General features: G+C 42.1%; 2 protein-coding genes across 2 annotated transcripts in view; one reads left to right on the top strand and one right to left on the bottom strand.

Moving 5' to 3' along the window:
- BMX (BMX non-receptor tyrosine kinase) overlaps positions 1-11,517 on the top strand; it is a 44,150-nt gene extending 32,633 nt beyond the window's left edge. Inside the window, exons 14-19 of the mRNA XM_081126721.1 lie at positions 560-731; positions 2,650-2,866; positions 3,996-4,060; positions 6,056-6,174; positions 8,866-9,023; positions 11,057-11,517. Coding sequence (XP_080982847.1) covers positions 560-731; positions 2,650-2,866; positions 3,996-4,060; positions 6,056-6,174; positions 8,866-9,023; positions 11,057-11,131 — 806 coding nt within the window. The 3' untranslated portion in view covers positions 11,132-11,517. The remainder of the gene's footprint in view (positions 1-559; positions 732-2,649; positions 2,867-3,995; positions 4,061-6,055; positions 6,175-8,865; positions 9,024-11,056) is intronic.
- Positions 11,518-13,428: 1,911 nt separating this feature from the next.
- Positions 13,429-14,661, bottom strand: part of ACE2 (angiotensin converting enzyme 2) — a 40,356-nt gene continuing 39,123 nt past the window's right edge. The window contains exon 18 of the mRNA XM_081126720.1: positions 13,429-14,398. Within this exon, the coding sequence (XP_080982846.1) occupies positions 14,290-14,398 (109 nt within the window). The 3' untranslated portion in view covers positions 13,429-14,289. The remainder of the gene's footprint in view (positions 14,399-14,661) is intronic.

Below are 14,661 nucleotides of genomic sequence, written 5' to 3'. Positions count from 1 at the left end.
TTGCTAAAAACAAATAACAAAAAAACAAAAAACAAAAAAACCCTCTTCTCTCCTCCCAACCTAACTCTGTAATCTCTCCAGAATTTGACAAAAAGATTGCCAAAGTTTTTCTCTAATTAGACCCGATCATCAGCCTCTAGAACCCCATTGCCTGTCCGTTCTCCTTCCAGGATTCTGTGCCTGCTCAGGGGAGCCAGTTTTCAACCTTGTGTATTTAGGATAATGACATCCACCCAGGTCACAGTTTAATTTGTTTTATAAGAAAATATAATTATATTTTACCAGGCTAAGAGCATCAGCGTATTTTGACACTGAGCCTTTCTTTCCTGTTCATAACTGTAGCTGCTTCAGGCCAATAATGCCCTATTGGTATTATCATATGACCTAACAGGCCATAAGACCACTTCACCAGGGGTTTTTTAAGTGGTCAACTTAAACGAAAAAGTCCTGCTGTTCTTCATATTGTCGGTGTGATGCTCCTGTTGGGGGGAGACCGCTGGGAAGCTGTTAGCCCCGCGCCTCCTGTTCCCACGCTGAAGCGCGGGTCTCGCCTCGCCAGGAGTCTGGGAGCTGCAGCGAGAGGAGCTCGCCCTGCTGAAGGAGCTGGGCAGCGGCCAGTTCGGGGTGGTCCACCTGGGCAAGTGGAAGGGGCGGTACGACGTCGCCGTCAAGACCATCAAGGAGGGCTCCATGTCAGAGGACGAGTTCTTCCAGGAGGCGCAGACCATGATGTGAGTTTCTCCGGGCGAGAGGCAGGCTAGCCCGCACCGTGGGGGCGCTCATGCCAACAGGCCCGGAGCGAGAGCCCGCGTGCCATAGATGTAAATGCTCAGAAGTTATAAATCAAGTTAGCACACTATTAAATGAAATCGGCTCTGTGCCCCTCCTCTGACGAGTATACCTCCGTAACAGCCTAAAAGGCTATATTGGAATTCGGAATTCTGGAGACTACATGGCCCCCCAAAGTCCCCCACTCCCCTTCCTCCTCCAGACCTCGGCTCTGTGCAAACAGCATTCCGTGCATACAAGAGCCCTCTGTGTCAGGTAGGCACACCAACACTGAGGCTCTCTTCTGGGGGGACAGGCCCTAAAAGAGTACGCGCAGGTCCTGGCAGAGGCCTCAGGGCTATGTGGACAGGAGATTACAGAGCCCGGTACCCCAAGGGTGATGGGGAAAGGGATGTGTGGGTTCCGAGCGAGCATGTCTCCTTGGCAGGATTGTCGGGAAGCAGAGGAACTATGTGAATATAAGCCTTTGGCTAGGGCTGGCTTCATGCGCATGCAACCTGCACAGTGTTGAGAGCCCCGCCCTTAGAAGGGCTCCGTGCTTGGTTTCGGGCTCTGCTGTTACCATCCTGAAATTCTTAATAATTCTTAAATAAGCACCCCTGCAATTTCATTGTGCTCTGGTTCCTGCAAATTATGCAGCTCATTCTGCTTTTGGCAATTCAACCGTTACAAAACTGGCGAGGGGGCCCTGATGTCCTCTTTTTGTAGGACAGAAAAATCTGGCAGCAACTCCCTTAGGCTCATGGTGTAACCCCCATGTCCTGGTGAAACTTTAAAACACATTTTTTGCTATTAGAGGTTAGTAATCAAACAGAATCATAAAAACTCATTAACAAATCACCTAGTCATATAAAAGAGGTCAAACTATACCACAAGGGAAAATGTTAAATCCCACATGTAATGGTCAAATGAGGCCTATCAGGTTGGGGGTACCAGTTGGCATGGTGTTTCCACCATGTGCCCCCTGGTCAGTGAAAAAATTTATTCAAGGAACAGCTTTTATTGGGTGATGGATCTTTGTCCTGCTACAAGCCTTCCCTCTGAAGAGAGAATTGCAGAGTACCATGCAGGTGTCTACAGTTGCTGAAAGATACATAACTGGGTTCATTGCCCTGAGTAAATAACTAAATATTTAATAACCTCTCAATTATTAAAATATTTAAAAGTTGACGTGTTAAATTTAGGTTTACTTTGCACACCTGTACATTAAAGAAACATCCTATAAATTGATAAGAATAAATTACACAAGTACAAGTTGATGAACATCGTAACAGCTTACTGTCCATCCATCATGACCTACCAGAAGTGCTATGTCATGTGGTTACTATTTTCTAAATTTATTACTGAAAAAATAATGTAACAATAATGTAAAATGAAAAATGACACCTAATCTTATTTCCCTAATATGGCAACTATTTTCATTTTGTCTATGCCCTTCATATTCAGATACAATTTCTTTTAGAATGAAATATTTAAACATGAAAGGTATATGCTCTTATATGGAAGTGTGCAATCTTAGGGTGTAGCTTCTTCCAAATCAGTCATGGAAGTTCTCAAGATGCCACTAGACTAAACAGCATTTCCAAAGCACCAGACCATTGGTCTGTAAACAAGTTGAACACAGCACCCAAAACCATTAAATTGCTACTGGGGTTGTCAATGTCCAATATGAGACAGCATTTTTTACCTCCAAAGGCTAATGCTTTCAGAATAAGATCCAAAACATTTTCCTCTTTTCTCTGTTCAAGTAGAAGGCGAGAATTGAAATGAACAAATATCTGAGAGTGAATCTTTTTCAGGATATCTGGAAAATGTAGTGTGGAAATTCAATACTTAACTTTGAAAATCTGTTGTCTCCAGGAAACTCAGCCATCCCAAGCTGGTGAAATTCTACGGAGTGTGCTCAAAGAGATACCCTATATACATAGTGACTGAATATATAACCAATGGCTGCTTGCTTAATTATCTGAAGAGTCATGGGAAAGGACTTGAACCCTACCAGCTCTTAGAAATGTGCTATGATGTGTGTGAAGGCATGGCCTTCTTGGAGAGCCACCAGTTCATACATCGGGACTTGGTAAGCAAAGCCACTGGAAACTCAAAGAAAGGAAAGAAGGCAATGCACAGTTCCCGCCTCCAGCAATGATGCCATTGGGAGGAACGGCAAGGGGGCCACTTTTGCTTTTATTTTGCTCACTGGTGACTTGCTTAAGCACATGACACTTTTATGATAAAAAAAAAATCACAATTTCAAAATAAAATATTTGAAGTAAAGAAAGAATAGAAAGAGTAAAAGAAGCCATCAAGATCTATGTAGTTGTGTCGTGGTTTGAACGAAGAGATGGAAAGGAAAGACTTTGGTCAATTTAGTGTTTCTCAGAACCATTAAACTCAAGTTGACCCTAACTCTGGGAAGCGCTTAGTGCTAAAGCAGTCATTTAATACAATAACTGAAAATATAAAAACAGAGCCAGAAGGAAATGAAACTTGTGTGTGTCTCTGGGTCAGAAGGGGAGTGGGAAGTGTTCTGCTTGGTGTGCACTGGTATTTAGCTTTAGAGATTTTCTTGTGTTGAATAACAGACATGCCAGGCACACTAGGCAAGTGCATTCTGAGTCTCTGGTGCAGCATTAATACCTGGAGAGCGCATGTTACTGCAGGGTATCCTAGTGGTGGAGAGGGAGCCCCTAGAACTGATATTTTTTCTTCTCATTGAGGAGCTCAGGTTCTGTGTTTAATGTGTAATACCTTTTGTGTTTGACAAGGATGGGTGCCTGGGTGAAAATACTTATGGGAGCACATATTTATTTTGTAAAATTGAAAATTGCAAAAGGAATAAAAGACAACTCCTCAGCATTTGGGGTTTTGATAGACAATCAGATTTTCCTGGGAATTCTGCCAAAGAGAAGAAAAATTTCAGATTTTGTTTTTTATTGATTTCAGAAAGAGGAAGGGAGAGGGAGAGAGAGAGAGAAACATCAGTGATGAGAGAGTCATTGATCAGCTGCCTCCTGCACACCCCCCACTAGGGGTTGGGCCCGCAACCCAGGCATGTGCCCTGACCGGGAATCGAACCCCGATCTCTTGGATCCTAGGTCGATGCTCAACCGCTGAGCCAAGCTGGCCTGGTGAAAAATGTCAGATTTTGATGTCAGAAGATTCATGGTCACTTTTACTACTTGGTAATTTTGGTTTTTTCTCCAAAGGCTGCTCGGAACTGCTTGGTAGACGGTGATCTCTCAGTGAAAGTATCTGACTTTGGAATGACAAGGTAAGCCAGTTCCAAAGGGGCAACCAATGAAAGAAGGATTCCCATTCTCATCTGTATGCCATCATAATTAAAGGCCCTGTGGAGATACAGAATGTGCTCTGAATTGGATGCTTAGAAACCTGGATCCCTCCCCCAGACTACCTCTGACTAGCTATGAAACACGTTTCATATATTTTGTCACCTGTAAGGTGAAATTGTACTTTAGAATTAATACAAAGCCCATTAGTTCTTTCAATACTCTGATAAATATCTTCTAAACTTAGAAATAAATTCCATGAAAGATCCTAAATATTTAAATATAACATGTTACAGCCAGATGATTTGGATAAATAATATGTGTAGATAGATAGATGATAGATAGATGATAGATAGATAGATAGATAGATAGATGATAGATAGATAGATAGATAGATAGATAGATAGATAGATAGATAGATGATAGATGATTGATGATAGATAGATGATAGATGATAGATAGATAGATAGATATAGATAGATGATGATAGATAGATGATAGATAGATAGATAGATAGATAGATAGATAGATAGATAGATAGATAAAGTCAATCAAGGCTCCTTTAGCCCTGTTTTTTTTTTCATAATATATGTTCAAATGGGTAGAGCATTAGCACTAGGAAAATTTTGTTGTCATTAAATTTTCTTTATCACCAAGTAAGGCATGAAAGTAGACTCTGAGATTCTCTTGATGGGTGTTCTACCACCACTTCATCATTTGGAGAATCATTTTGATTATGATAGTAGTTTAAAAGAATCTTCCGTTCCCTAATTCTGAATCCTTATACTATTTAAGCCTTAAAGCCAATTTGCATGATTTTACGTAGAAAATGAAAACTTACATGCTGATCTTTCCTTTGAACAAACGTTTATCGAGTTCCTACTAGACTCCTTGAGCTTGTGGGACATACTGATATGAATGGGATAGTTCCTGCCCTCAAAATGCCCATGGTTGGTCTCAAGGGCAAGCTCCTGACTTTGAGACAAAATACAGCTGTAAAATTGTTCTGACTCAATATAAACTCACATAATTCTGAGGAGGAATAATCTAAGAGATCTGAAGAGTTGACCAAGGCCGGCTCTGTATTTAGCAAACATAGCCCTAAAACACCGTAGGAGGACCTGTTTCTTTAAGTCTTCTCTAAAGTTTAGTATTAGGAGCTGCCCCTCTTCTGGGACCCTAAATATTGCAAGGTATCCCCTTAGCTGTGAGCTACCCGCCACCACTGCAAGCGCCGCACGCTGAGTGTCCCGCACTGACATTCTGTACGCGCAGCTCTCCCAAATGCAGAAGAGGCTGCGCTCTGTTCCTGAGGGCCGGGAGCAGCTCCCGGAGCGGGGCTGAATCCTCACCTTATTCTCAAAGTAGGAATACTGGCTATGATGCCAACATGTAGGGAATATACTTCAAGTTCTTTGTTGCTTAGGAAAAGGGGAGCACAAGCTCTTGCTTTGAATAAAGAATCCTGGGGGCCGTGCACCAGGCCCTTTTGGTCACAAAGCTGTGTGTCACATCATTCAGATGCCTGTGACTTAACTTGGTCCTGATGATTTGAAGGAAGGGTTAAGCTGTTAGCACACCCCAGCTGGGGGGTGCCAGGGTAGCTTTTGGGTGTCTTGTGGTGTCTGTAGAGCTGGAGAGGCCCAGGGAGGAAAGACCAGAAGGTCCTGTATATAATCCTATGAAGTTGTTATTCATTATTACTATTATTAATATTTCAAAGAATGACTTGCCAAACCAGCATTTTCTGACGTTTTAAATTACGGTAAAGTATGGTAAATATCTCTAACATGTTTTGGTGTGTAAAGTTTTCCTATAAATTATATCTAAAATTTCAGTTTCCTTCGTTTTCATTTTCTTATTTTCTTATTTATGAGTCATTATTTGGTTTTCATGGGCAAATGTGTGGCGGCGAGCAGAGGTCTTCCCATTCTGCACAGCCAAGCAGCTTAAAGTCTGTGTTGATGTTCCCCCCACAGGTATGTTCTTGATGATCAGTATGTCAGCTCAGTAGGAACAAAGTTTCCGGTCAAGTGGTCGGCCCCAGAAGTGTTTCACTACTTCAAATACAGCAGCAAGTCAGACGTATGGGCATTCGGTAAGAATGTGGCCACACAGGCCCCGGCCCCATTTCACAAGCTGGCTTCCACAACAGGAAACCACAGAGTAGCAACATTCATTTTTAGCAAAAGCCCTGAGCACTTACAAAATTACCTGTAGACAAGCAAGAGGTAGAAGATGATGATCTTTCCTTGGGTTGGTATTATGATGTCTGCTACATGTTCTATAATTTCCATCCTGCTACCACTTATCTTATAAAAGCTCTTCTACTGAAGATTTCCAACAATTTTTAAAAAGGAGTCATTGAAAATGAAAACTGTGTTTGCATGAAGTCCAAAACACTGAAGGGTTTACAACGGAGTCATCAACTTTCAGCATGAAAACAGCCATCATAACCATTCCCTTCTGAACTGACCAATTTAGGGGCCATGCCGGATGTAAAAACCAAATATGACTCAGTGCTCTCTTTGGCCCATACCAATTTCAACTAGTGTCCTCATTAAAATTCATAATTTAGATCAGGGATGAGCAAGCCACAGCCCAAGACCAAATCCAGTGGCCAGTTTCTGTAACTAAAGTTTTCTTGGTGGCCGGCCATGCCTGTTTGTTTCTGTATTGTCTCTAGCTGATTTTGTGCAACACCAGCAGAGCAGAGTAGTTGCCATAGATACTGCATGATCCCCGAAACCTAAAATACTCCCTATGTGACCCTTCGCAGAAAAGATTGCTCACCTCTATTTTATTAAAAGATCTATATTGAAATTTAGTAAAGGTAATTACAAAACTGAAATAATTCTTAAATTGTTATTTTGTACATTTGCTGATATTTTTCTACATTGTGAAGGATGTCAGAACTGTTTACAATCACTGTCAGATGGATCCTGAATAAATAATCCAAATTATTATCAAGCTTAGAATGTATTAAATCCAACTAAGACCTATTTCATGCTTGTCTTAGTCCTTAAGCCTAAGTTGACTTTCTACATGACATCTATAAGACTGCCTTTAAAAAACAACATTTAGTCATAGACACGGACAGTGTGGTGATTGTGGAGGGGGAGGGGTGGGTAGAGGTGGAAGAGGGTATGGGGGGATAAATGGTGATAGAAAATGTAAAGAAAAAAATAGAAAAAAAGAAACAAAAGGATAAAGAAAAAATTTTAAATAAAAAGCAAAATTTAGTCAGGCATTTATTTTTCTATATGACAGAATTTTTTTAAAATAATTATTCCTTTAGTAAAAGTGGTATTGTTCATTGTAAAAAATAATAATAATAATAATCCAGTGTATACAGAAAAAGGAAAAGCCACAAAAATAGCATTTTGGTGAATACTTGATATCATTTTGTGATTAACTTGTCAAAATTAGTTTCAATCTCCTTGTTACAATTGATATGCCTTGTGAAAGATATTTTTAAAAATCAGTATGCTTACACAATAGTCCCACTTCGTTTTTGACCAAAAATTGCACTATCTAGCTTGATTACTCGTCTTTACACCAGAACTTGGTTCCCAACATTTTCTGGCAGTTTCCAAAAACTAAATTCATTCTTAAATAATTTGTCCCCAATAAAGATATTCAAAATGAACCAGTTGTGGTTCTAGAACAATTTTCTTCCTTCTTACATACAGGATGTTCCAAAAAATGTATACACACTTTGAATAATTATTAATTCCAATGGGTTAAATCTGAAAAGAAAGAAATATCCATCGAGCTATCAAAAGTGTTTGTGTATACATTTTGGGTGGACACCCTGTATTTCTGGTTTTCCAACAGTCAGCCAGCTTCAAAACCTCGGCTATGAGGATGATGGCAAATGGCCACCATTCAGAGAGCAGTTAAAATGGCCTGTGCTCTTTTAAGTGCTCTGCATGTTTTATCCTATTTAATCCTCATGGTGACTACACGGTGTGCAAACATCTGCATATGATAGTCAGGGAACCTGACCGAGAAGGGTAAGAAACTTGCCCGCCCTGTAAGTGGCAGAACAGGGCCTCAGAGGCCATGTGTGACTGACCCCAAGTGCCAGCCTGTTGACCACCATGACCAGATCTCAGCTATGGGGCCCATGATGCTGTTGATGGGGGACTGTGGACACCCCGAAACCAAACACAGAGACGCTGTGCATCCATTTTCCCAAGGGAGAGCCAGTGGCTTTTACCCCATCCTCAGAAGGATACCTCACTCACAAAATATTATGAACCACTGTGGCAAAAAGAAAAGGAGAAATGCTCTCAATGATTTTATCTTTAAATTTCCACCGAAAGGTGATCTGATTGTGCAATGAAATTGTTGCCCAGCTGCCAAGGCAGAGAGAAAGGAAGGGCGATGGCTCCAATGAGCCACTCCTAAGGGCCGGAGCAGGATAAGTGTGTGGCTTTGCCGAGGCCCCAGCCGCTTCCCTGGAGCAGCCCAGGAATGTTGGCCCCAAGTAGCTGCCCCGGCAGCTGCCCTTGATATGTCCCCGTTTCCCAGCCGAAACGGGCCAGCGCATCCCCGGAAACACGCAGTCCCCGGGCTCCAGCGATGGTCCAGACGCGCCCCCCTGCGCTGTCCCTCCTGCCAGGACTCACCTCCCAGGGCCCCTCGCTCTCCGCGTGGCCTCGCAAGCCGGCCTGTGGGGCTCGTCCAACAGACCGCGCCTTCTCACGTGCCTTCTCACGTGCCTTGTCACGTGCCTTCTCACGTGCCTTCTCACGTGCCTTCTCTTGCCGGCTGTGCGCTGCAGGGATCCTGATGTGGGAAGTGTTCAGCCTGGGGAAGCAGCCCTACGACCTGTACGACAACTCCCAGGTGGTTGTGAAGGTGTCCCAGGGTCACAGGCTGTACCGGCCCAAGCTGGCGTCGGACACCATCTACCAGATCATGTACAGCTGCTGGCATGAGGCAAGTGCACCCCGGGGCAGCTGGGGGCCGGGTCACCACTAGACAGAACACTGTTGAGGGGGCACCGGCTACGGATCCGGGGGCAATGGCCCTGGGCCTCTGCTCTCAAGTGTTTGTCATTGAAAACAAGCAATGCAGGTGCCAAGGATTTAACGAACAACTTATGTTCAGCACCGTGTACAAACGTTATAAATCTCAGCCTGTTTGTTCAGCAGGGAGCACGCGGGGAGGTAGGTGCTACTAACAGACCCAGAGACGGCAAGTGGCTTGTCCAAAGCCGCTCCAGACGCTGGCTGGCTACACCTGGACTCACTTTTCTTAACCACACTATGGGGTCTCTCCTCCAGTAGAAAACGTGGAGAGCTTATAACCACGTGCAGAGAACATATAAGGGACATGATTCCATTCTCTTCCCACGCTTCCCAAATACTGAATGGGAGCGCTCCATGCCGAATAAGAGTATCTTTTGGGGTACACATGGAGCTGAAATGGCAGGAGATTGATTTGGCCTCGCAGAACTCAGTCTACACACACACACACACACACAGAGAGAGAGAGAGAGAGAGAGAGAGAGAGAGAGAGAGAAAACACCGAGCAGTTAAGAATTATACATATTCTACATGCACAATATAACCACAGACAAGCACAGGACTTACTGCCGTCGCCTGCCGGTTGAAGAAGAGTAAAGGAGGGGTGCTGAGTCAAAGCCAGGCTTCCTTGGCCCTCCACACTCCAGCTCCAGGGCCCAGGACTGCCCCACCAGGCGGACAGGGGGCCCCGAAAAGGAAGGAGCTGCCTCGTTTCCACAGCCGCCCCGCACAAGCCTGTGAATTACGGCAGAACCCATGGGGGGGGGGGGGGGTGCGCAGCCATCCCCAGGTGAAGGTTCTGCGTATAGTGAGCATTTGGTAAATGTTAGTCTCCCCTCATTTTTACATTTCATTTTGCAACTTTTGGAAAAACATTTGACAACTTTCACTAGATTCCAGTTTATCTTCCCTGTACTTCATCGCACCAAAAATAAGCATGTAAATATTTGTGTGTGGTTTTTTAATCATTATTGTTGATTTCAGAGAGAGGAAGGGAGGGGGAGAGGGGGAGGCATCAGCGATGAGACGGGGCCATCGCTTACCTGCTTCCTGCACGCCCCCTACTGGAGACGGGCCCGCAACAGCCGGGCCGTGGGTGCGGTTTAGTTTCCCTTCTTACCCGAAAAGCAGCAAATTGCTCTCCGCACGTGTTGCTCCTCTAGCAATGTGCCTGTTTTCCCACAATCTCACCACACGGACCATTGTCGAGCTTCTGAATTTCTGCCCATCGCAGAGATGAGAAATGGCACCTAGTGCAGCTTTCACGTGCCGCTCTTTCATTATAAATGAGGTATATTTTTAAGGGCATTGGTATATCTTGCTGGGAACTATGTGTCTTGTCTTCGCTCTTTTTTCTATCAGGTTTTTGTTTGCCCCACCTCAATTTAAAAAAACCCTCTATAAAGTGATTGTATTTAGTTTATATTTTAGTTTGGCAAATTTGACATCTTTATTATACGGATTTGTCCTATTCAAGAACAAGCAATGTTTTTCCATGTGTTGAAGTCTAACTTTGTTATTTTTCAGCAGTGTTTAAAAGTTTTCTTTATTTAGGGGGCACATTTTTGTTAGTGTTTTATTTTCGTGTTCTTGCTACTGTAAGTGGGGTTTTCTCTTTCATTATATCTTCTAATTGGCTATTGTACATACACGTGAAGGATATTGATTTTGTATGTTAATTTTATATACTGCTCTCTTGGTGAATTCCTTTATTATTTGGGTTGGTTTTATCATTGATTCTCTTGGTTTTTCCAGGTATACAATCATATCTTATGCAAGCAAAGATACTTCCACTTTTTATTTTCTCTTTAGTAAAAATGTCTGTAGTGTTTCCATCTTTTAAAAGTTGCTAGTTTTAGAACTTGAGTATAAATATTTTATATATTTTACTTTTAATCACAACCTTCATAAACTAAACCAATGGATTTTTTTTCTTTTATTTAGCTTCCAGAAAAGCGTCCCACATTTCAGCAACTCCTATCTTCCATTGAACCGCTTCGGGAAAAAGACAAGCCTTGAAGAAGAAGCTGGGAGATCTGATGAGAATGAATATAAATGTTAGTCAACATCTTCATTCTTTTTGAGGAAAGTAGCAAGGCACAGATGACGTAATTTAGCTAGTTCTTCTTATTGGTATTCTGTGTGCAGTTTCTCTGTTATATTATCTAGAAATGAGCAAAGTAGGAAACAAAAGATTTCCTTGAAATTTAGGTCAAATTAGTAATTTCGTTTATGCTGCTCTTAATACTATACATCCAAGCCTATAGCAGAAGCACATTTTCCGATTGCAATAGAGAGGGAATGTTCCATGTGTAAAGATTGAACAGAACTGAAAAGTTATTTGTTGGACATTTGTTCTTTTCCTTATATTGTCACTCATGATAATTAAATATGCTATTGCCTTCATGTTTCAGCGTTCTCAATCTTTAGCATGCATGAGAATCCAATGGTCTATTAAAACACAGGTTCCTAGGAACTACCCCAGAGATTCTGGTAGAGCAGGTCTGAGTGCAGCCCGAGAATCTGCATTTTTAACAAGTGCCCAGATGTTCCTGTGCAGACAGTCAGAACTGCCCCGGGGACCTCATTATTAGCTGGTCCATAACTCAATCCAAATAGCACAATTCTCTTCTGATATCCAGATTAGAACAATGACTCTTTATGGCACCATGGACACAAATAGAAAACTAAAGTTCAACAATATTATTCCACAATATATTAACTGTGTTTCCCATAGAGCAAATTTTAAAAGATGCTAAGTTATAATTCAGTGCCTTTTTCCTTACCCTTAACCATTAGCAATCTCAACTCAAGTGTAACCATGATCTTACAGCCAGAATTGATTAGATTGTTGCTTTCTATTCATTTTAAATCCTTGAGTTTGGGGCCCTGGGGCTTCGGGCCAGTTTTTAACTGATGTTTCTATTTCAGTCTTCCTTCTTGACACAGAGGTACAGAAGTATGAGTTTAGTTTCTCATGGCTATTATGAAAACATACTTTAGCTTTAAACTCTTCCTGGGAATGCCCTCCTTCACAGCCTGCTGCTGAACCCATGGGCTTTCATCTGTAAGTTAACAATCTCCCTTAAGAGACATTCACACCCTTTCTTACCCCACTCACCCCCTCACCCCCCAGCTATTTCAAATGATCCCTCTTAGTTATTTGTTTCTTGACATTTAAATAATGATTATTTTCTTTTCAGCACAATGACTTATGATAATAGTCTTCTATTTTTTTACAGAGGTACACAAATCTCAATTTATAATGAAATGGAACTTTAAAAATAACCACTAGGATATTTATACATTCAGCAAGCATTTATTTAGCATGTTCTGGGTGCCAGGTTCTTTCCTACCGGAGGGGAAAGAAGGAACAAGTAACAGCCCCTCCTCCTCAGTGGCTCACGGACAGGTGGCAGTGCCAGCCTTGCTGGGCGCTCTGATTTTGTCCACAAGGGACTGCAGCACAGGCTGTGACTCTCCCAAACTAGGTCTTTCTGCCCCCTACCCCTTGAAAGTTGATTTCCTTTTTTCTTTTTCTTTTTATGTATTTGATCTTCTAAAAATCATCACCCTTACATGCTTGTTGCAAAAATTCAAACGATACCGAATTGTCTACTATGAAAGGATGCCAAAGCCTGGCCTAGAAGCCTGGCTCCAAAAATCAAGGCAAGGAAGATTTTAATGTAGAGGTTTATCAGAAAATAACTCCAGTGATACTAGGGGGAGCCAGGTAAAGGAATAATATTCATACTATTTAAAACATGCATAATAACTTTTAAATGCTTTTTAACTGTGTTTAGTGGTGATACCTGGCATTAATTGTTGTTTTAAACCAGGGAGCTGCTTACACTTCTTGGAAGTGAAGAAAATGTTCATTCTCCCCTGATTTGGCTAACTGACTCACATGTCTATAGAATTATTAAGAACAAAGTTATCTAACATTATGCTGATCACCACGCAGAGTGAGTTGATGGGTAGAGCTTGGATATTTCCATCTATTTAATCTATTTTAAATCATTCTGCAGGTATGCAGTGTCTGCTGTGCTCAGTACTGGGCTGGGGCCCTGAGATATATGTAAAAGCAGCATCAGGTTTGGTTCCTAACCTAAGGGTGTGTATCATCTTAACACAACTCTTCTTAGACTGAACTTATAATTGCTTCATACAATAAATAAATTGAAGAAATTGGGATACATTCCAAGACATTTGGGAGGCCAAGGGTCCCAGACATTCAAACAGCAACCTTGTCCCTAGAAGTGAAAAGCAGACAGAATCCACAGAAGCCTCAGTACATAAGAACCCATGAGACCACAGGAGTGTGCAAATCTAGTATTTATTGAGTGTCTACTTTGTGCTCAGTGTTACTCAGACATTGTGGGTAAATACAAAAGATTTAAGAGGTTGGGTGCCCACTTCAGAGGGTCTCATGCAGTTGGGGTTTCTATTCACTCCACGGTTAGAGAACAACGGAAGTGAGTTTGTACCAGGTGTGCTGGGTGGAGGGCATCTTGGAGGCCCCAGGAGATGATGAAGTAGCTTGGAAGTGAGAAGGCAACGTCTTCCGACACTCCCTGGTTTCTTCTCTCTTCTTTAGACTTGTCACCCCGAGGAAGACACGATCTAGTCCAATCATCACTGGGCAAGTCACTACAGTACTTAGATTAAGTTGATGTGAAGAGAACGTGTCATCCTTTACACTTGAATTAAAATAAAGTTGACAATGTGTGTCATTGTCAATCCCTGTGGCTCCATCAGTTCAGTGGACTGTTCTGAAAAGCCAGCCAGCCAGACTCCATGCAAGGCTCTTACACTGAATCCTCCCGCCCTATAAGCCTTTTGGGTTTTTATTCAACTCCAGCAACACAACAGATATTTGCATTTCCATTACCCCTGAACAACCTGGGAGGCCAAAGACACACTTTCTCTATTATTCTCAAAGATAAATCTCTCTTTTAGGAAACAGATGAGAAGTGAAATTTTGAGACAGAAGTAAATACTGTACTAAAAGCAATGCAAGAGGCCCTCTCGTCAGCGTGTCTTATTTGGACAACCTTCCTGAACAGAGGCATGGTTTTGATGTTTAATGACATCTTTATAATCTCATATTTTCTGTAATGTGAAATTAACATTTACATATAATAAATTCACCTTAAGGGGAAACAAAATTGATTTTTCTAAAATGAAGTCTGAACATCATCAGCACTTTGGAATCCTGGATTATTTTCTCCTTTACTCAGATTCACAGAAGAATAAGGATTTTCTTCACTTCTTGCTTGATTTTTCCTGTTAAATAAAATGAAGCCACCTTAATATAGTGATGTTAGAATGACAGTGCCTCCTTTGGACCCCCCTGGGTCCAGGCACCTTTTACATCTCAACATCACTGGTATATTTGTTTGTGTATCAGTCCCCTATCGATGGACTATAAACACCTGAAGACCATCAGGTTCACTTCTTTAGCTCCAAGATTGTCACCTTGGCTGGCAGAGTGTGAGAGACTAGTTAGGATTTGAACTCTGGAATTAGAGAGAGGAGGTCTCTGTGCT

The sequence above is a fragment of the Miniopterus schreibersii genome (genome assembly GCF_964146895.1).
Source record: "Miniopterus schreibersii genome assembly, chromosome: X".
Lineage (NCBI taxonomy): Eukaryota > Metazoa > Chordata > Mammalia > Chiroptera > Miniopteridae > Miniopterus > Miniopterus schreibersii.
This window is presented reverse-complemented; position numbering and strand designations above follow the sequence as displayed.